At 64.3% G+C, this 21,729-nt stretch overlaps 2 protein-coding genes across 4 annotated transcripts; one reads left to right on the forward strand and one right to left on the reverse strand.

The window, feature by feature from the left end:
• Nucleotides 1-3,257: 3,257 nt before the first annotated feature.
• Nucleotides 3,258-6,066, reverse strand: BMP15 (bone morphogenetic protein 15). The gene is made up of 2 exons (XM_062625806.1): nt 5,387-6,066; nt 3,258-4,930 (listed from the first exon to the last, which is right to left on the reverse strand). Exons 1-2 carry the CDS (start codon nt 5,703-5,705, stop codon nt 4,155-4,157), a joined length of 1,095 nt encoding a protein of 364 aa, XP_062481790.1. The 5' UTR covers nt 5,706-6,066; the 3' UTR covers nt 3,258-4,154.
• Nucleotides 6,067-8,686: 2,620 nt separating this feature from the next.
• On the forward strand, nt 8,687-19,460 carry SHROOM4 (shroom family member 4). 3 transcript variants are annotated; one of them, XM_062625809.1, is made up of 10 exons: nt 8,687-8,917; nt 12,053-12,204; nt 13,322-13,453; nt 13,984-15,967; nt 16,458-16,519; nt 16,936-17,526; nt 17,784-18,206; nt 18,282-18,459; nt 18,822-19,094; nt 19,171-19,460. In XM_062625809.1, the coding sequence occupies exons 1-10, from the start codon at nt 8,792-8,794 to the stop codon at nt 19,438-19,440; spliced, it is 4,191 nt and encodes a 1,396-aa protein (XP_062481793.1). In that variant the 5' UTR covers nt 8,687-8,791; the 3' UTR covers nt 19,441-19,460. The 3 variants fall into 3 exon arrangements, with proteins under 3 accessions (XP_062481793.1, XP_062481792.1, XP_062481791.1); XM_062625808.1 differs by lacking the exons at nt 16,936-17,526; nt 17,784-18,206 and having other exon boundaries at nt 14,026-15,967; XM_062625807.1 differs by lacking the exons at nt 16,936-17,526; nt 17,784-18,206 and having other exon boundaries at nt 8,688-8,917.
• The last annotated feature ends 2,269 nt before the right edge of the window (nt 19,461-21,729 follow it).

Genomic DNA, 21,729 nt, shown 5'->3' on the forward strand with positions numbered 1-21,729 from the left:
CGCTGGGAATGGGGGAAGGTGAGCGGCGCCCCCTGGTGGGAGGAGGTCTCGCCGCGCTTTGTGCGGACACCGGGACTGTACGGACACAGGGACGCGCGTGCCAGGGGTGGCTGCACGGGCACACAGACCGGCGTATGGACAGAGACATGGATGTGTGCATCAGTGTGGACAGGCACACAGCGGCATGGATATGCACACCTGCACATACACCTACCGGCATAAACACGTGCACAGGCAGACCCGTCTGTGCATGCGCATCCATGCACGCACGTCTGTACACACCTGTGCATGTATACTTACTCGTGCACTTTCATGAGTACACAGCACATACACACGTGGCACATACAGGCATCCACACATATACAGAGACAGGAATACGTGCACATGCACACATATGTACATCCACATGTGTACACGCATATACATACCCACGTATACACACACATGCATAGACATACGTATACATGCATACACGCAAGTGCACATACATTTCCCATGCACATACATAATAATATACATGCACATGCAGAGACATAGGCACATATATATACACCTACATGTATAGGCACAAGCAGAGGTGTGCATATGCACAAATATGCTCACGCGCATATAGGCACTTTGGCAGCGTGCAGGTGCGGTGGGTTCCTGGGGGTTCCCAGCATCCCTCTCCCCACCTGGGCAGGTGGGGGCCAAGCGGGGGCTGTGGTGGACTCAGCACTCATTGGGCAAGAGGCAGGAGCCCATGTGCCACCCTATGCCACCCTGGTAACCCCTGTGTAACCTGTTCATCTTTGCACAGGCAGGGCAGGAAGCTGCTGGACGCAGGCAGGGAGGAGTGGGTTTATTACCTGCATGGAACATCCGGAGTGGCTGAGCCACAGCATTGCCCCAGGAGCTTGGTGGCACAGTCCTTCCCCAGGGTTGCCAGGGTACATGTGGCTGCTGAGGAGTCCTGGCCTGGCAGTAAATGCACGGTGCACTCTGGTCTCCAGTGGCCCCATGCAGGGTGGAAACTCCTGGGGTGCTGGTGGCTGTCAGCACTCATACTGTGGTGGGGCACAGCGCCTGGCCCTGTGGGGCAGAGTGGCGGTGAGCACTGTGCCAGAGTCCCTCGGGGGAGGCATCTCTGGGCTGGGGACAAAATTGGGTTCTGCTGAGGCTTGGCCATGGGGCTGCACAGGCTGGGGCACTGGGACGGGGACACACTGGGACTAGGGCGCCCATAAGGTCCCTGGTCTGAAGAGAGCAGGGAGTGGGGTCATGTCCCAGGGTGGAGAACTCCCGAAGCTGAGGAGGCTGATGGGACTGGGGTACTTGTGAGGCCCCAGGGATGGGGACATTGGGGTACATGGGCAGGTGCCAGGGCTGGACACAATGTAGAAACAGATATGTGTGGTTCCAGGAGTGCAGGTGAGGCTGGGCAGGGAGGGGGTAATGGAGAGGACAAGCAGGGGTCCCTGCTCACCTGCAGGCCCTGGTGACACACTCGAGGCTGCAGTGGCAGTGGACTCCCAGGGGTCTGCTACCCACCATCTTCCAGATGGGTGTCATATGGGGCAGCCGGGGGAGCACTTGCTCCCTGTCCTCACCCAGGACTTCTGCAGCACCCAGAGGGGCAGATGGGGCAGAAAAAGGTGTGCCAAGCCCCCGAGCCCCTGTTGCCCACCCTCCATGCCCAGACTCACCTGGAGAGAGCTGGGGAGAAGCAAGAGGAGGGAGAGGAGCAGCGCCAGGCAGGTGGCAGTGCCCAGGGGAGCAGAGGAAGCCCCCCTGGCTCTGCTACCTCAGCTGATGCACAGCACGGCAGGGGCTGAGGCTGCCATGGTGCTGTTAGCTCTGGCCATCAGTGCTGCTGCTGGGCACTGCTCCTCCCAGGTCACAGCCCTGCACAAATATTTGAGTTGCCACAGGTGGCAGGATGGCCCCATGTCACCCTTCGTATGACCCAGAGGAGCCCCAGGGCACACGGCCGGGAGCCCTGCACCATCTGCATGGCTCTGCCCTGACAGCCCTGGTGCTGGTACCGGCACGATGCCATGGTCAGCCAGGGACAGTGGCTCTTTCCGTGAACTGCTGCTCCTCCATCCCTTTGGCAGCACAAGCCCCACTATCAGTGCAGAGGAAATCACACTGCTGGTGCAGCCCCTTGGCACCTTGGGGTACCCAAAGATGTCCAGTCCAACGGGCAGGAGAGCCCACCAGCACAGTGCCTGCAAGGACACAGGGCTGGGACAAACCCCAGTGCCCATCTGCTTCTGGTCACCCAGCAGGTTTGAGCAATGCTCACAGCAGGCCTGGTTACAGGTCTGAGCCATGGGCAGAACCAGGCACTGGCATCTAGTGATGCCCAGGGCTGGGAGTATGCCCAGCTCCTGTGCCTTTCATCATGGCTTGCCTGGATGAGCCCACTACATGCATTTGATTGACAGGGGAAAATCTTCCCTCTGGGGTCAGGTCCAGGAGCATTCAACAAAGCAAAAGTGGTTTCCCTCCCCAAGCCTCCTGGCAGGATGTGTGCCCAGAAGCAGGAGAGGATCACAAGGCTCTGAAGTGTCTCAGTCTGTCAAGATGGGGAAGAAACTCTGGAGGTGGCGGGTAGGGTAGGGGGCTGAACAGCACCCTTCCCCACAGCAAACACCCACAGGAGGAAGAAGTGCTGAAACATCCCCACGGAGCTTGGGACAGAAATAACAGATAGTGCTAGAGGCCAAGAGCCACAAGACAAGGATGCAGAGACAGTACCCAGCTGGTAGTGCCATCAAGCACTGGGGACAAGGATTACTGCTGCCACCCATGCCTCACTGCTCAAAGAAGGGGAACTTTGCAAACATGGGGTCTTGTGTCCTGGAATGGGCAGGTTTGCCTACAGACACCCTCCCAAAATAACCCTGGCAGTCAAACGCCTTGGCCATGGTGTCAGACAGCCCAGAGAGATGCAGTATATTGGTCCCCCAGGAGCTGCCCCATATAGAGGTACAAGAGGATCTTTTGTCCCCAGCCGCACCAGTGCAGCTGCCTGCAGCCAGATCTGGTCCTCCCCGACCCAGGGCAGGCCTATGGTCCAGGGCAACCCCTTCTTCTGCTTGAACCAGCTGGGCTTTAAACTCTTGCATGCAGCAGGGATCCGCACCCACCCTCTCCAGCGCAAGCACAAGGGTGGCTGCACAGCAACATAGTCTGCACACGCCCAGCCGGGGGGGGGGGTGTGGAGGGGGGGACCTACTGGACCCCAGAGACAGAGCAATAACAGGCCAAGATGGTCTTTAGCAAAATCCATCAGTTTATTTATTTACACAGCAATAAATAGAGGAAAGTCAGGTGGCTGGAGTGCTGGAAGTGCGACCAGCCCCTCCAGGAGCAGGCACAGGCTGGGAGGCCAAGCCCCATGAAACAAGAGTGCAAGAAGACGGAGGGACACTGCAACTGAAGGCACAACTCCTAGAATAGGGGTGAGACTTCAGCCCTGCTAGAGGGCAAGCTAAAGAGGTGAAGGACAAGATAGGGGTGGCAGAGGAATCAGCAGGCAGAGCCTGCACAGGCAGCTGCCTGACCCCAGCACCAGGAACAGAGCTGGCAGCTCGGGTCCTTCCAGTTTCCACAGCCCCCCAGAGCAGAGCCACTGGGCAGGAGATGGGTCCCCCTCCCCACCAAGCCTGATTCCCAGCCCAGTGAGATGCAGCTGCAGCTGGGACTAGACAGGATTGGGTGCACATGAGGTTGGAAGGAATCCCACAGGCAAGACTGCATCAGATACTGATAACACCAGCTTGGTGCCAAGCACAGAAACATCTGGACTGCTCACCCTCCCTGCCCTGGCTCCACCAGAAGATCCCCAGCCACGTCTTAGATGCTTCATACTCCAGTTCAGGGACACAGCTCTCCTCCAGGAGCATCAAGCCAAGCCCTCCCGCCCCCCAAAAGCGGGCAGCAGCCTTGGGGCTGCAGGAAGGACAGATGCCACAGGGCAACCACCCTATCACAGGTGCCTGCCTTTAAAAAACTACAATTTACATAAAACTGCCATGGTAAAACCTTCCTGCAGAAGAGTTGCCACGCAGGGAAGGGAGATGAATCACCCCAGGCAGAGCAAGACAATCCCTGGAGTCCGATGTGGCAGGGCCAGGCAGAGCCTGGGGCAATGTACCCGAGCAGCATTACCGGCAGGTGCAGGACTCTGCTATCATGTTCTCATACTCCTTGTAGAGGATGCTGCCATCACGCTCGATCATGAGAACGCTGATGGGGCTGTAGCGGTAGGGGACACAGGAGGGCCAGGGCACATTGGCATCCACCAGCTGATGGACAAAGCTTTGCACCACAGCATGGTTGGGTGCGTGGTAGTCATGGCGGAGCAGGCGGGGACAGGCACCCTTGCAGTAGCGTGGGTTGTAGCGATGGGGAGCGATGATCCAGTGGTCCCAGCCCAGCTGGGCAAAGCTGACGGGAAAGGGGCGGAGGGAGCAGTCACTCTTCTCCCCTTCCTGCTCCTGCAAGTAGCCCAGCAGGTCGTGGGCCAGTATCCCTGTGTCACGTCGGTGCCGATGGGGCTCTGCTGCCAGAGATGCCAGTCCAGCCTGGGTGTCGTTGAGGTAAAGGAGGAGGAAGGGGTGGCTGGGGACTACCGGGGCATCGCGGCCACTGGCCCGGCCGGCACGTACACAGACGTGCCGCAGTGCCAGGCTCCCTGCGCTGCCGTTCCCTGGCACCAGGTAAGGGGTGACATCCGCTTCGGCCCAGCCGCGGCGCGGGCGGGCGACAGGGCTGAGCAACGCCCCGGGTCCGTTGCTGGTGTCCGACAGCTCCAGGGCACAGAGGAGGCGACCACGGGCCAGCGGTAGGCTCGGCAGGTAGACTACGGTGGCTCGGAGGAGGTGCTCGGCCTCAGGCTGGCCCTCCAGGCGGTAGGTGAGGGGCTGCACGTACCAGCGACCTGGGGAAAAGCAGCAGTCAGCGCCCCCGCTACCGTGCGGCACAGCAGGCATCGGCCCGGCACAGCCTCCCCCAGGAGGAGGCGCTGCACCCATCAGGGGGCTGCTGCCGCGGGGCTGCACGGAGACCTCAGCAAGCAGTAGCTGCGGGCCACAGCTCCCCTGCTGGGTGAAGGGCAGAGAACGCCTCGGGCAGTTCCCACCCTCTGCACCAACACCACTGCCCAGGATGGGAAGAGGAGAGGCATGCGGGGCTGGCAGTGCCTTGCCCATCTCACCCCTAGGGCTGGGACAGGCTGTGGCCCCTGCCAAGGGGGACCCCACAGGGGATGTGCCAGCCTTGCCTGGAACACCGTGAACAGGGGGAAGGAGGCAGGCAGAGATACCCCAGGGTTCAAACCCACTTCACCACCTCTGCTAAGCTCCCACACTGCCCTTGGTGCCTGCCTGCTCCTTACCTGCCCAGGGCTGGCCTCCATGGGGACTGCTCCGGATCAGGCGGATGGTGTTGGTGCCCAGGCTGCGGCTGCGGCGGGGTCGTCCTTCGCTGTCAGCAGCGCGCCGGTACAGGCTCAGCATGTAGTGCAGCGGTTGCCCGCCCGCTGGCCCTGCTCGCCAGCCCCAGCTGCCCGGTGCCCGCGCTTGCAGGGCCTGCAGGAGGGGCAGAGCAGGGGCGGCAGGCAGGGCGCTGGGGGACAGTGGGGACCTGCTTGCAGCCCGTGAAAGGGGCACAGCGAGAAGAAGGAGGAGGCTGGTGAAGTGATGGAGCGAAGCCATAATACGTGTAGGGGGAAGTAGGTGAGCAGGGCAAGGTGAGGCTGGTCAGCAACAGGAGTAGGGTGAGCCTGCAGTTATGCTTCTCCCATGTAGGGAGGCAGAGCTGGTCGCTGGCACCAGAAAAAGGACCCCAGGGTGCTACCAGCTGCTTCTGTTCAGAAACAGAAGGGGGAGGGGGAGACGGGGGACAACACACGGATGCAAAAAAAGGTGCAAATTCCAGACTAAAACCCCGACCAGGGCAAAACCAACCGGGCAAGCGCCTGGCCTTGGGGCTGTAAAGGGGGTGGGGTGGGGTGGGGAAGACCAGCTTGCTCAGCCCACCTGCTTCTGGCCAGCCTCCTCCTGCAGGGTGAGATCTCCTGCCCCAGGGGTTCATTTTAAAGGCACGGTCCCAATCAAGGTTTAAAGGGCCAGGAACATCCAAATTCCCAGGGGAGTGGGGCTGGAGTCTGGTGGGATGATCTGCTAAGGTGAGAGCCCCCTCGGCTTCCTCCTGACCCATGCCGACTCTGGCAGAGGGCTCAGCACCTTTGTGCCAGTTGCTGCAAGCTGGGAGACACTGCCCAGAGCAGGCACAGAGCCTGGGTACCTGTGGCTGGGCAGGCCCCATGGCACAGCCAGGCTGCCCAGTGCCTCACTTTCCCCAGCTGAGAGATGGGCATCAAGCCCACGGCACACATAGGTGGGCAGAGTTACCCAGATACCAGCAGCGATGAGTGCAACCAGGGCAGCCAGTGGTACCCCCACTGTGGACATCACCACGTGGCTATGCTGGGCTTGGCTGTCCCAGCTCTTGCTGATACAGTATTTGAAGCATTACCCATACAGGAGATGTGGCCACCCCAGCTCTGGTGCTGCAGTGGCCTGGTGGTGCTTACCTGAGGCAGGCTCTGGGGGCAAAACGAGGTGCCCCCTGCAGAGCTCCGGGCATGGTGCCCGGCTCCTTAGGACACTGTGGCTCTACTGCTAGGATGGAGGGAGCCAGGCAGGGTGGACACATTGTTTGGGAACCACTGGTGCAGGCAAAGGGACATGGGGGAGTGGGGAAAGGGGTGTTGGTGCTTTCCCCCCCTTTCTGGTACCAGGCAGGCACAGGCAAGGGCTGGCACGACTGTGGGGTGCTGGGATGGGGAGAGGGCAGAAGTGCTTAATGGAGTGTGAGGCCACGTGAGAAACCAGGGCACAGCGCTTGCAGAGCCTCACGCTTGGCTGGGCAGCACCGGTTACTCATCTGGGAAAGGGCATGGGGGCAGCAGAGCCTGAGGATGGGAAAATCCAGGCATGGCAGGAAGCGGCCATGAGTGAGGGGCATGGCAAGGGGGAGCAGAAAGGCTAAGTGGGAGGCATGGGCAGTGCAGGAGAGTCAGGCCAGAGGTGGGCATGGCCAGACAGTGTGAGGCAGGCTGTACATCCCTGCTGACTGGGCTCCAGCACCCCAAATGGCCTGGGGACTGCCCTCACCCCCTGCCCTGGGACCCTGTGGCACAAGGACAGGACACATGCACTGGGCTGCCTGCAGCTGGTCTGGCCAGGGTGCAGGCAGGATTCAAGGCCAGCACTGGTGGACTAGGGCTGCCAAGAAAAACTCGAGGGACCCTTCCCATGCTGGAGCCAGGCAGCCTGGGAGGAGCTCACCCGCCTGGCACCACAAGACCACCCTCCCAGGCGCCCACCCAGCCCACAGGCAGCCAGGGCCACGGGCGTTGCTGGCAGCACAGAGCTTTCCGGGCCGGCTGCTCTGTCTGGGAAGGAGATGAGTAAGAGCCAAGGCCCCAGGCGGGAAGGGGAGGAGCGGGACGCCTGTGCTCTCCGGGGAATTGGTGCTGATTCACTCCCACCGCCCCAGATGCCGCTTGGCGTCTCCTTCCCCTGCCTCAGTTTCCCCTCCTGGACCTGGGCCTGGTGGTGGAAAGGCAGAAGTGAAGCATGGCCACACTGTCACGCACAGTCCCCGGAGCCTGACAGGCCAGACAGGAGCTGGCAGCGTGAGCTTGCCTGCAGGCAGCAGAGCTCTGGGTGCCAACAAGAGTGCCAGTGCCAGCAGGGAGCCGCCAGGTGCTGCATCATATGATCACCACCCGAGCAGGCACCCCTCATCCCTAAACTTTTGGCCACACCACACCACCATGCTTGGCTGAGCTGTGCCATGGCAAGCCATGCTGTGCCCAACTGAGCTCTGCCGAGCTGGCCCCAGTGGTGCTGGTCCCTGGTGGCACCATATTGTGCTGCTCCAGACCGGGTCATGCTGTGCTGAACCATGCCAGGCCAAACTAATCCAGGCCAGACCATGCTGTGGTGACCTGAACTGTGCCAGCCCTGCTTGTCCGTGCCAACCCAAGCTGAACTGCACTGAGTGAAACCTGAGCAGGCCAAGTAGAGCCAAAACAGGCCAGGGCACTGGTTGTGCCATGCTCTACCAAACTGAACCATGCCAGCCCACATCATGCCATGCTGAGCTGAGCCATGACAGAATGTGCCAGCTGAGCTGAGCTGCACTGAACCATGCCAGGCTGAGCCATACTGGGCCAGCCAACTCATGCTGTCCCTTTTGCCATCCCACGCTAGGATGAGCCAAATTGTGCCAGGCTGAGCTGTGCTGCGCTATGTTGCACTGCATTGAACTGTGCCATGCTTGGCTGAGCTGGACTGAGTCAAAACCTGCTGGCTAGGATGCCGAGCTGAGCCAAGCAGCTCAGTACAGGTGCCCGGACAGAGCTGTTCTGCGCCAAGCCAAGCTGAACAGCACCGTTCTGTGCTGTGCCAATGTGTGCTGAAGCCATGCCATAAGTTGAGCTATGCTGTGCTGAGTCGTGCCAAAGCTGAGCTGTGCCCTGGCTGGGCTGAACTGGGCTGAGTTGAGCGGCGCCGCGGCCAGCCAAATAGAGCTGTACCTAGCGGTGCTGTACCGTGCTTCACCGAGCCGTACCGTCCCCCCGCGCCCTATTGGCGGCAGCGGGGCAGCCCCGGTGCCGGGCCGGCTCCGCCCCGCAGCTCTGCTCCGCGCCGCTCAGCCCGGGCGGGCTGAGGTGTTATTTCCTCTGTCGTGCGGTGCCGGGCCGGGCAGGGATGGGGCAGTAGTGGCCATGGAGCGGGCCGAAGGCCGGCCCGGAGCCCCCCAGTACGTGCACGTGCAGCTGCAGGGGGGAGCGCCCTGGGGCTTCACGCTGCGCGGCGGGCTGGAGCACGGCGAGCCCCTCATCGTGTCCAAGGTACGCGGGGGCTCAGCGGCATTCCCCCACCAGCGGCCTCTGACCCGTGGCGGGGCGCGGGGGGCGAGGGGAGAGGCGACACCCGGTGCGAGGCGGCGCTGGGAACACGGGCAGCCCCGGCCGGGGGGTCGCGTCTCCCATCGCGGCGGGGCCGGGCCGTGGCGATCACCCGCACCCACGTCCGACCCGCAAGCCGTGGGAGAGAGGGGGAGCGGGGCCGCGGGGGTCGAGGAGGCGGAGGGAGAGCCCGGGCCCGGCGGCAGGAAGAAATTCCTCCGGCACATCCGTTGGGCTGACGGCGGCTCCCGCGCCCCCCCCGTCCCGGGCCCGTTCCGCAGGGTTCAGCCAGGGCGGGGCAGCCCCCCTCACCCCCCCTTGTGCCCGTCCCTTTTGGGCACCCGCGAAACGCTTGGGCAGGGCCGTGCCAGGACGAAGGGTGCTGGCATCGGGGTGCAGCGCCGAGCGGGCGGCGCAGGGCCCGGCCGTCCGGGTCCCTTCTGCAGTCGGGAGCGCGGAGAGCGAGGGTGGGGCCCCACGGCCGCGACGTCCTGCCACGCAGGGGGTCAGTCACTCCCGTGGCCTCGCCGAGATATCGCCCTCCCTGGTAACCCGCTAGGAGCCAGGCAGCACCCGGTACCCCGCCAAGCCCCTACAACCGAGTGATTTAGCTGCCCGCCCGCCGGTGCCACCGTCCAGCCGGGGCCAGGGTGCTGGCGGGCCGGGCTGCGCCGCGGCCCCGGGGCTGCCTGCCCGCCCGCCTGCCCCGAGCCGGGCTGGCTGCCCCCTGGGGCTCTCCACACCCTGCGCCGGGACGCGAGCAGCGTGGTCTGGCTGGGGAAGCTGGAAAAGTGGCTCTGGTCCCTGCCCTGCGCCCGGGGTGGCACTGCCGGTGGGCGGGAGCTGGGGCCCTGCGGGGGCCCGACGGGGGAGGGCCACTGCCGCCCCCCGACTGGCTGCCGTGTCTCGGGGCAGTGGGTCCCGTTGGGTGCCCTGGCTGCTGGAGGAGGGGATGGGACGGGGATGCTCCCCACCGCCGCTGAGAACATGGGGGGGGGGGCTTGCTGGCCGGGGAGGGGTGCCGCCCCCCGCGCTCCCCGGCCGGACCGCCGCACCGCGTGTGCTCTGCAGACAAAGGGGGCTTGTTTCAGCGCTCTGTGCATTCAGGGGAGGATCCCCCGGGGAACCCGCTCTGCCGCCGAGGCCGGTGCGAGGAGGGGGCAGCCCCCGCCAGCCGCGCGGGGAGCCGGGGCCTCGCACCGGAAAGGGGAAGGGGCTCCCGGTCTTCGCCGGCACAGTTCGGTCTCTGAGCCCGCGTCACGCAGGATCCCTTCCTGTTGCAGATTCCCACGGCAGGGTTGGTGTGGGCTGCGGGCCCTCCGCGGGGCTCTGAGCAACACCCCACCCTTCCACAGCACAGGCTTCCCTAGCCAGGCACACTGGGAGCATGGATACAGGTCGGGGGGGGGGGGGGGGGGGGGGGCACAGAATGGGTGCAGTTCAAGGGCTGTCGTGGCTGTGACTCCTAAGACAAGTCTCTTCAGGGGCAGGAAGATATTCCTGTGAGCCAGCTGGTGCCCACCATTAGGGCCCAGAGTGAACATGGGGGGGTTGGTGATAGGGAAGTGCTCAGGTCTGGCCCAGCTGGGCAGGGCAGATGGCAGCACAGTTTGGCTGCCTGCGCTGAGTTCACTGGTACTCCAGCAAGTTCATGATGGGACCAGGAGCCCTTGCAGGCATCTGGGGCCTGTCCTAGGAAGGCAGCCCCAAGGCTGACTTCTGGGTGGGAGAGCAGCCTGCACAGCAGGCATGTTGGGCTCTGCCCAGCCTGGGCATGGCATTGCAGTCCCCAGGTCCCTGAAAACATGGGAGAACTGTGCAGTGCTGGGCACAGCCTTGCCGGGCAGAGCCTTGCCAGGCAGAGCCATGGGGCAGTGCCAGGATGAGCAGAAGATGGAGCTGCCCCTGCCTGGCTCCCCTGGTGCCATGTTGCCCACGGACAGCGGGATGCCCCCTGAGCCCTGCCCTGTGCAAGGGCTGGGAAGGAATGCCTGAGGGCACATGTGTGATGGGGGCCTGCTGGGGAGCTGTGGGTGCCCCCAGGCATCGGGGCCTGGCTGACTCCCAGGCTGGGCTGCGGAGATGGTGCTGCAGGCACTGTTGGCAGAGCTTGTTTCTCTCCTGTTTCTTGGGATGGCAGGGCAGGGCGAGGACCCTGTGGGCAGGGTGGGCGCAGGAGTCTGCACGTGCCTGCACGTGGCCAGGCCAGCTCCTCTCGTCATGCTGCGGGTGGCTGTAGCATCTGTCCAGGTCAGGCTCCACATCCACGCTGGGCCCCTGGGGGGCATAGGGCACCTCAGGTCCTGGTCCATGTGCCTGTATACCCTCTGCCACTGCCACCATGCAGCCCAGCAGCTGGGCTTGCTTGCCAGCTTTCTGGTTTGAGGGGCTGGGCATGGCAATCCCCGGCCATCAGGAGTGGCAGGATGGGCAGCAATCAGGGCCAGCACTTGGTACTCTGCCTGACCTGGGGGGCACTGCTCATCCCAGGGCTGCCTGTGCTGCACCTACCTGCTGGGGCAGAGGGGATGGGCTGGGGGTCCTCCGTGCTGGCAGCACCATGGCCCTGTGTCTTCCAAGCTGTGGCAGTACAGGGTACTTGCCTCATTTTGGCTGTGGGTGCTAGGATAGGGTAAGTGCATGCCAGAGCCGGGCACAGTTGGTGCTTTCCCTGTCGCTGGCTCCCTTGGGTGTATGCGGTGCGCTGGCATCCTTTGGGCATTGAATTAATTGTGGGTGCTGGGGCAGGGCTGACACAAGACTGGGAGCAGAAGCAGGGGGCTGGCATCCACCTCGTACAAAGGGCCCTTGTGCTGCCCGTGCCTGCGGGGGAATCTGCTGGTACGGGACATTTTTCTTCTCCCCCTTCTCCAGTGCCCTTTCCTTGCTCAGAAATTCATGTGACTGGGGCGGGGGGGGGGAAGCCCAGTGCTGCAGATCCCTCTGCAGTGCCTGGGGCACAGGCACCCCCTCTCTGAAGCCTCTTTCTCACCTGGCACCCAGCAGCAGCAACAGCAGCATGCTCCCCAGCCTGTTCTGGGGGTTCTGCCCTACCTGACACCCCTCTCTGTTGCCCAGGTAGAGGAGGGGGGCAAGGCTGCACTGTCCCACAGGCTGCAGCCGGGTGATGAACTGGTGAACATCAGCGGGACGCCGCTCTACGGGTCTCGCCAGGAGGCTCTGATCCTCATCAAGGGCTCTTACCGCACCCTGAAGATGATCGTCCGCAGGTTGGCGGCGCCGCGGGTCGGGGGTACGGGAGGGCGGCAAAGCTGGGGAGGGGCATCTCCTGCCTGGGGAACTGATGGGAGCCCGGCGGCGTCCTGCGCTGAGCTGGGGCGTGGGGCAGCCCCACCGTGACTGCAAGCACCCCGTGGTGGGGTGGGGGTTCCCCAGGCCCGTGTGCTGCCCGCAGAGCCGAGGCAGTGCGGTAGGCTTGCCAGCCGCTGGCTGGGCGGTATCCTCGAGCTTGGCCGCTCCTCTCCCTTCCTGCCTGCTGCCTGCCTGCTGCCTGCCTGGGAAAGGAAGGGGAGGCAGGGCCAAGGCCCTGTAGCCCCCCCCCCCCCTCGCTCCCCGCTGCAACCCACATCCACTCCCTGGCTGCATCTCGACCGGGCTCCAGATCCAGCAGCACCCAGGGGCTGGGGCAGTGCAGGGCACTGCCCACGGGGCTGTACCAGGGCTCAGCATCATCCATGGTGAGTTGGGGGGCTTTAGGAAGGAGGGACCCTTGTGCTGACCCCACAGCTCGTGCCTGCCACCCTGCCCGCGCATCCAGCAGATGCTGGAACAGCACCAGGCACTTGGGAGGGTACAGGAGGTGGTATCTGCCGGCACATCTGGGCGGTGGCACCGGACATTGCTGCCTGCATGTGTTGGGGGACTGGAGACCCCCATGACTGCCTGGCACAGGGAATGAGAGGGGCCTGGCACAGGATCCCTTCCCGGGGACGGGATGTGGCTGGCGCTTGCTGCGGACGCTGAGGGACAGGAATGAGGGGGGAAGGTCAGGCTCGCAGTGGGGTTGCAGATGTGGCCTCAGGGGCCCTTAGCATGCCCACGGACATGTCGGGGACCCTCACCCTGCAAGGGCTAGCCCTCAGTGCCCCATTGGTGCTGGCAGCGGGGATGCTGCAGGCAGGGGAGCCCCAGCAGCCACAGGGAAGCCGTGGGATCCCCCTGCCCAATGCTGGGTGCTGACAGGGCTGGACCCTCCTCACTGCCATCCCCCCTTGGGCAGGCATTGGCCTGGGGGGACAGGAAGCCCCGTAGGAAGTGACTTCAGGCCCGGTTCCTCGGCCTGGCTTCCTCCCCATTCTTATCCTCTCCTGCTGTTGCTCTTGGCAGGAGGAGCGTGCCCATCCTCCGGCCCCACTCCTGGCACGTGGCCAAGCTCACCGAGAGCCGCCCCGATGTCCTTGCCATGCACTGCCCTACAGATGCCTTCAGCCTCTCCTGGCCCTCGGGGTGTGATGTCAGGTGAGACTCTGAAGCCACCCATGGGGCTCCCACGCAAGGAAGGGGGTGGACAGGGCACTGCTTGGGCTGTGGTGGTGGGGGGTGTGGGACGTGAGCTCACTTGCTCACCCCACACCACTTTCAGGCATCCGTCCCCTGCGTCCTGCCACTGCACTGCCCTTTCCCTGCATGTTTACTCCTCCGTTCCCGGCAGGAAGGGGCGGTGGCTCTGCTGGGGCTGGCCAGGAGCTGAGCCCTGGTGCCCCACACCCCTTCCAGAGTGGACAGGTCCCAAGTGGCCAGAGCCATGCATGCCGTATCTCCATGCCCACTTCACCTGCCAGAGCCAAGGCAGCCCTTGCATTGCCCCGAGCCCAGAGTGGAGGGCAAGTTGAGGTTGTGCTGGCCTGTGCCCCCCCTATCCTGAGGGAAGAGGGGATGTGGTGGTGGGATGTTGGCTCCCCGGGATCTCATACCCATCAGAGGGGCTAGTGGGGTGCTGGGAGGGGGTCAGCAGGCACCCCTAACTCCGGCATGGGGCCGGGCAGCAGTGAGCTGTCCCTGCAGTGGAACCCGCTGTCCCGGCACTGCAGCACCGACCAGAGCAGCTCCATCGGGAGCATGGACAGCCTGGACCAGCCTGGCCAGGCCTACTATGAAGGGGACCCCTCACCCGTTGACCAGGGCATGTACCACAGCAAGAGGGACTCGGCCTACAGCTCCTTTTCCGCCAGCTCCATCACATCTGACTGTGCCCTTTCTCTCCGCCCCGAGGAGGCCACCTCTGTTGACTCCATCCTCCAAGCCCCCTGCAAGGCCCCTGATGGGCGCTACATGACCACGGGGTCTGAGCCGCCCAGCAGCCGGCAGCCGGAGGCCTTGCGGGTGTCTGTACCTCCCCAGCCCCCCGTGAGGAGGGACAGCCTGCGGGCAGCCCCAGCTGGTGGAGGTGACCGGTGCCGGGCTGCGGTGTCAGCAGACATGCTGCATGTCAAAGGCCGGTGGATCTCTGACACCTTCCTCTGCCAGCGGGATGGGGAGGCAGAGGCGGCAGGCAGTAGGACACCGGTGCCATACCCCACGAAGGACCGTCTCTCTGCCGACCAGTATTACATGCTGAGCTCCCGCCCAGACCGGTGTGCAACTGAGCTGCTCATGGGGGAGAGTGTGGAGCCTGGTGATCAGCTGTACCCGGATGGCAGCACACACCGAGTGCCAGATACTGTGGCAGCAGGTGACAACCGTCTGCTTTCCCCGCTCAAAGGCCACATGCTGCACCGGCACAGTGCTCCTGAGCAGCTCCTGGCCTCCCAGCTCCACTCCCTTCAGGTGGGCACTAGCAGCGGGCAAGCCTCACCGGCCTCTGATAGGCACCGCAAGACTCTCTCCCCGCTGCACCCCGAGGGCAGCCGGCCAGGGGCTACCCAGGACCCGCAGTTCTGCCCAGAGCTGTGCTGCCGCCTCCCACCGTGCCGCTGCTGCCCGGAGCTGCAGCGAGCCTGCGGGCAGGACGGGTCGGGAGCCAGCCCAGCGCGCAGCACGGAGGGGCCGGGGGAAGAGGAGAGCCGGGGGGGGGGGGGCCGGCGGGCCGGGGGCCTTCCCCGCCGCTCCTCTCAGATGCGCCGCCGCAGCGACCGCTTCGCCACCAGCCTGCGCAACGAGATCCAGCGGCGTAAGGCCCAGTTGCAGAAGAGCCGTGGTGCCGGCGCCCCCGCGCCCGGTGAGGAGCCGGTGGAGGAGGCGGAGGAGCCCCCCGAGGGCAGCGTGCCGGCGGAGGGACCCCGCGCCCCGCCGAAGCGACTTAGCCCCACGCCGAGCGAGGGCGGCAGGAGCCCAGGCCGCTCGGGGGACCGGGGTATCCCCACCCCTGACCCGCTCCCGGTCCCCAAAGGGCTCCCGTCTCCCGAGCGGCCGGTGCCGACAGGCCGGGGCCTCTGGCGCTGGTCCCCCGAGCCAAAGTTGCCGCTGAGGCGTTCGCCAAGCGCCTGCGAGCTGGAGGTCTACGGGCAGGGCCCGGCAGCCCCCGGCTCTCCACCACGGGGCGAGGATGAGGCTGTTCTCCTGCCCTTCGCTGACCGCCGCCGTTTCTTCGAGGAGAGCAGCAGGCCGGCGCCGCCCCGGCACGGCAAATCTGAGGCGGGTGAACCCGGTGCCTTCCAGCCTTCCGGGCTCGAGCGCCGAGACCCTCGCCGCCTCTCCGTGGACCAGCCCTACACCGCTCCCTCTCCCAGCCGCCCTGGCTCTGCCGGCCCCTACGCCGAGTGCTGCCGGGAGCAGCCTTCCTGCTACAAGCCGCTGGGGAGGCTGGGGGAGCTGGAGTACGTGCGGGGCTTCTCCTATCCCTACGGGGTCCCGCTGCACCCTGAGCCCTGCCGCTACTGCGGTGGGGACCCGTGCCCCCGGCCGCTGCCTCGTGGCCATACCTGCCGCTGCCACCCCCAGCCCTGGGCACGCTGCCCCGACTGCTGCTGCCCGGCGCTGCGCCCCGGACGGGAGGAGAGCGATGCCTGGCCCCCGCGGAGAGCCTTTGCCCCGGTGAGTGAGACCCTGGGGCTGTACCACGAGCAGTGCTGGCACCACCCTGCACCCCTGCAGCATGACCCTGGGTTGGGATGGGGGCTGCTGTGCCCACGGGGTCCCTGCAGACCCCCTGTATGCCTGCTCTGCCTGGGTGGGGATGGGCCAGGTGGTGCTGGGGAGGTGGATGCTGACCTTACTTTCAAGCTCCCTCTCATCAGGGACTGTAGGATAGGACAAGGGGTGATGGGTTCAAACTGAAACCGGGGAAGTTGATTAGACAAAAGGCAGAAGTTCTTGATTGTGAGCATGGTGAGGCTCTGGTTCTGGTTGCTCAAAGAGGTGGTGAATGCTTCATCCCTGGCAGTGTTCAAGGCCAGGTCAGACAGTACCTTGAAAGATGTGGTCTAGGGTGAGGTGTCCCTGCCCATGGCAAGGGGCTGTAACTGGATGATTTTGAGGTCTTTTCTGTCTCAAACCACTCTATGATTCTATTTCTCCCCCACAGGAATTTCCTCTGGATGAGTGGGAGCCACCAGCAATAACCAGGAAAGCCAGTCAGTCCATCAGGTGAGCACGCGCTGGGTGCTGCTGTAACGGGATGTGCATGCCACTCAGTGATGATCTCTGCCAGTGAGGTGTGGGCGCTGCTGTGGTTTTGGTCCGTGATGTACAAGGTCCTTCTCTTAACACTCCAGCTATAGTTGTGCTGTACCCTGCAGAGCTGGAACATGTGCTACCTTGGGCAAGCAAGTCCAAGGGCTGTGAGGAGATGCCTGAGGCAGGGAAGGGGTCCATGCTCAGGGGTCTGGAGGCATTTCTGGGGGCTGTGCCCAGCATGGAGTCACGGGAGAGCCTGGGCTGCTCCTGGTAGCGGTGGCTGGTAGCTGAGGCAGGGCATGAGCTTTAGGTTTAGGGAAGGGTTTGTGTGTGTGTGTGTGTGTGTGTGACTGACTTGGGAGATCGGTGCCCCCTTCTCTCCCCAGCGAGCTCTCCCGCTACCAACTGGGCTTCCCAAGGCTTGGCCCCTTCCACCCCTGCTTTGGGAGCAGCGCTGAGCCAGAGTGGCTGCCCTGCTACCGGGCCACTTCTACACATGATCTGTCATGGGATGGTGACCGCCTGACCCTCTCCCCTGAGAGCCCTCCAGACCCCCTGCACCGCCCGCTGCGAGGGAGAGCCTTCTCCGAGAGCCACCTCAACCTGGAGCCTGCCAGCCCCCGGAGCCATAGCCAGAGGGACCTGCTCCAGGCCAAGCTGGACCCTGCTGGCATTCCCAAAAAGAAGGGTCCCCCTCCTCCCCGTCCACCGCCCCCCAACTGGGAGAAGTACAGGCAGCACCGGACATCCCAGCGCCTGCCGGATGGTTCTGGGCACAGCTCTGCCTTTGCTGCCCCAGTGCCGCCCCGCAGCATCACTGAGGCTGCACGTGAGCGTTCACAGAGCCTCACCGGGGAGCAGGGGGGCCGATCCCGGCGTCTCGCTGCCCGTCCAGCTGCCCTGCCAGGCGCCTGGCCCCGGCCCGAGCCTCCTGGGTCACTCCAGAGAATTCCTGGGCCTGATGCTGAGATTTGCAGGCAAGTGCCACCATGGTGCAGCAGTGGGAGTGGGGCTGCAGGCTCGGCTTGGGCACAGGGGTGCTTCTGGGGCCATGGAGCCATTTGAGCCCTGTGTCAACATCCTAATCCACCCCTTTGGTCAGGTTGTGGGATTTTCTTGGGATGGGGAGTGTTCCTGACCTCTTTTCCTGGGGTAGGAACAGTCCTGTGTATTCCCTTGGCCCATGGGTGGGCAGGGGAGCTGATGTGGGTGCTCCCATGTGGGATGTTGGCAGGGCGGCAGGAGCCGGGGAGGAGCGGCTGAAGGCAAAACACCCCTGGGAGATGGAGGAGCAGCCCCAAAGGCTCGGCCGGCATCAGGAGCGGGACTGGGTCAGCCCCTGCAGGGTGGGTGAGCGCTCCCTGCCCCTGCATGATGGCTCCGGCCCTACTGCCCTCGAGGCCCCTAAGGCCAGCCCTGGAGTGGCAGAGGGGATGGACTGCCAGGGGAACCAGCCCCAGCCCCGCCCTGTGGACTCGGAGGAGCTGCTGTGGGATGTGGCAGGCAGGGACCACTCTCTGGCTAGCATCCTGGCCCCCTTGGCCCCTCCTGGCACAACCACCAAGGTGGTGGGTAATCTGCTGGTGACGGGGCAGCAGCAGGCCTGGCAGGAGTGTTTCCAGCAGGACTGGCACATGGAGACCCTGGCGCAGGACAGGTAGGGATTGCGTGGCATTGTGCTGAGGATGGACTGCACCCCACCGTCCCCAGCGCTGAGCCCCTGTCCCCACAGGCAGGGCTTCGAGCCCATCTCACCACCCTCTGTGAGCGCTGCCAGTTCTGCCTACTACCCAGCGTATTACAGTGCAGGAGTGGGTAAAGCCGAGCCACTTGGCAAGGTGAAGGAGCTGCCGGATGTGGTGGAGGGGAGCTCTGAGGAGGAGGCAGACCATGAGCTGGTGGAAAAGAAGGTAAAGTGGGTGCTGCTGGGGACCATGCCCTCAGCGTTCTCCACTGCCTTTGCCAGATACTTGCAGGGACCGGGGCATCATTGGTTGCTTGTTGGAGCCATGGGCATTGCCGGATGCTTGTGGGTATTTGGGCCGTCACTGCATGCTCACAGGGGCTGGGACATTGATAGATGTTTGCGAGGACCTGTGGTGGTGGTGGGTGCTTGCAGTGCCTGGGAGTGTCAGCAGATGCTTATGGGTCCCAGGGGCATCACCAGATGCTTGTGGTCTGCGGGGCCCAGTGTGGATGGCACCCCTGCACCCGTATGCCAGTCTCAACGCAGGTGTCCTCCGTCACCCGACTCCTTCCTTCCCTCCGGCAGCTGCAGCTGATTGAGAGCCTGAGTCGCAAGCTGGCGGTGCTGCAGGAGGCACAGCGGGGTCTGCAGGAGGACATCAGCGCCAATGGGGCGCTGGGCGAGGACGTGGCTGCGCGCCTGCAGGCCCTCTGCACCCCGGGGGAGTTTGACAAGTACCGCCTCTTTGTGGGTGACCTGGACAAGGTGGTCAACCTCCTGCTGTCCCTCTCAGGCCGCCTGGCCCGGGTGGAGAGTGCCCTAGGCAGCCTGGGGCCGCATGCCCCTGCTGAGGACAAGGTGGGCACAGGGCAGGGGGGTGCTTCTGGGGCACCAGGCCAAGGGACCCCACGAACGGTACCTGTCTTGCCCACAGGTGGCCTTGAGAGAGAAGCAGCAGCTGCTGGTGGCACAGCTGGAGGATGCCAAGGAGCTGAAGGAGCACGTGGGGCGGCGGGAGGAGGTGGTGGGTGCCATGGTGGCACGGTACCTGCCCGCCGAGCACCTCCAGGACTACCAGCACTTCGTCAAGATGAAGTCGGCCCTCATTGCCGAGCAGCGGGAGCTGGAGGAGAAGATCAAGCTGGGTCAGGAGCAGCTCCGGTGCTTGCGTGAGAGCCTCGAGCAGGGCCCCAAGGGCTGTTAGCCCCCCATCCAGCCGCCCCCCATCCAGCCTCCCCCCCCAGGCACTGGTCCCAGCTTGCTGCCGAAGAGGACCTGGCCCCTCGGGAGCTCTCCCTGCACCTGTCCGTCTGTCCAGCCCCTGTCTTTTATTTATTTTTCTGGTTTACAAAGCAGGGGAGCTGGTGCCAGCTCAGGCACTGGCAGGGTGTGTGCGTGTGTGCCACTGAGCTGCTCTGGGCTCTGTGGCCACCCAGCACCCTGTGTCCCAGCAGGACCAAATGGACAGATCATCCTTCCGCTCCCCCCCCTACTGTGTGTTCACAGGGCTCCCTCCACCTTGTCCTGGACACCACTGCCTGTCCTGTGGCTGGTGCTGCACCACGTGCCTTAAACGTCCCGCCAGGGTGCTCCCGGGCATAGCCATGCAGTGCCTGGAAGGGTTAAACAATCCTCACTCTTCCTCCATCATGTCTGTTTGTCAGCTCTGTCCATCTGTCCGGTGGGAGCTGGAGGAATTTTGCCCCCCCCCCCCCCCCCCCCCCCCCCCCCCAGCATCCTTCTTCCTCCCCATTGTGTCCAGAACAATGGCCCTGGCCAGCAGGTCCTTAACCCGATCCCCACCGGCCTGAGGCACTGCGGGTGGCCAAGGCTGGTGCTGGTGGGTGCAGTGCACACCTGACCCCGGGGACACTGTGGTGGGTGCCCCTGGAATGGTGTCCTGCCAGGCAATGGGATGCCAGGTGCTATAGGTATCCGCTGCAAGCAGTGCTGTGGGTGCAGTTACTACCCGGCCTCACCTAGCCCTTGCCTCCAGCCTCTGCCCTGCACCAGCAGGAATTAATAGAGGAAAAAACACACTGACGACGAAGGGGGGGCCTGTCCCCCTGTTCTGTGCTGCAGCAAGCGCAGGGAGCCCTTGGACCTCACCCTGAGTCACCCCCTACCCTGCTACTGCCTGAATGTCCCCATGGGATTGGCAGATGCCTTGATGCTAATTTTGCACAGGGGTTTCATGCAACCAGGAGCAGTTTGGGTGGGAGGGGGAAGGAAGCATTTAGGAGACGCAGGGTGACCCCCAACTCCTTTCGGGGTGGCCACAACTGGGCAGCCCAGCCCCAGGGTGCAGGCAGTGCCCGTGTTTGTCTGCTCTGTGCTGCAGCAGTCCTCCATGTCACCCTCACCTTCTAAGACTGCGATCTGCATGTAGGTGAGGGGTCCCCATGGCAGCGCCCCCCGCCCCCTTGCCTGCCCAGAGACACTGCTAGGACCAAGAAGCACGCGCTGGGGCTGTGCTGCCCTCGGGGGGACCGGGGCCCCTCCGTAAGTCGCTGCACCGGGGCAGTGCCGCTGTCGGTTCCTTGCCGCGTTCCGTCGTGCCTCAGAGTAAAGGAGCAGCCGCAGCTGGACAACTGCCGTGTGTCCCGCGTGGTTTGTCGCTGTGTCTCCAGTCACTGGCACCACAGCTGGCGGGTGCCGCCGTGCAGGGTGAGCCGAGCCCCATCGAGCACGGGGGACCCGGGCGTCCCCGTGGCACCGCAGGTGCCTGGGCAGGCGGGTCCTGTGCACCCGGTGGGTGCTACCAGGGTGTCAGGTTAGGGCGCAGTGCTGGAGCCCCCAGCGGCACATGGGGGGCACACGGTGCCCGGGTGGCAGCTGCAGCGTTGGCTGCGGCACCCAGCGCTGGAACTTCGGAGGTGGCCAGAGGAGGGGTGGAGGGGCCTGGGGGGGGGTAAGGGACACGGGGCCAGCGGTGCAGGGTCAGCGCTGGCCACGGGGTGGCAGTAGCGCGCGAGTGCGCGGGCACACACGTGTGCGTGCAGGTGCGCGTGGGCGCGCGCGCGCGCGTCGGAGTGCGCGTGAACAGGTGTTGGCGCGGGCGCACGCACCCGGGGTGACAGCGCGTGCATGTGCCCGCGTGTGTGAGCGCGTGTACGCGTGTGTGCACAGGTGAGCAAATGCACAGGCAGGCCAGGTCCTTCGGAGACCATCTCGTCCCAACCCCACCTCCCACTAGAGCAGCTTGCTCCAACCCCCTGTGTCCAACCTGGCCTTGAGCACTGCCAGGGATGGGGCAGCCACAGCTTCTCTGGGCACCCTGTGCCAGCGCCTCAGCACCCTCACAGGGAAGAGCTTCTGCCTAAGAGCTCATCTCAGCCTCCCCTCTGGCAGGTTAAAGCCATTCCCCTTGGCCTGTCCCTACAGGCCCTTGACCAAAGCCCCTTTCCAGGTTTCCTGTAGCCCCTTTAAGCACTGGAGCTGCTCTAAGGTCTCCTCTTAAGGAGCCTTCTCTTCTCCAGGCTGAACCAACCCA

This window comes from Pezoporus occidentalis, unplaced genomic scaffold, assembly GCF_034315485.1.
Source record: "Pezoporus occidentalis ecotype Australia unplaced genomic scaffold, CSIRO_AGI_Poc_V1 ctg283, whole genome shotgun sequence".
NCBI lineage: Eukaryota > Metazoa > Chordata > Aves > Psittaciformes > Psittacidae > Pezoporus > Pezoporus occidentalis.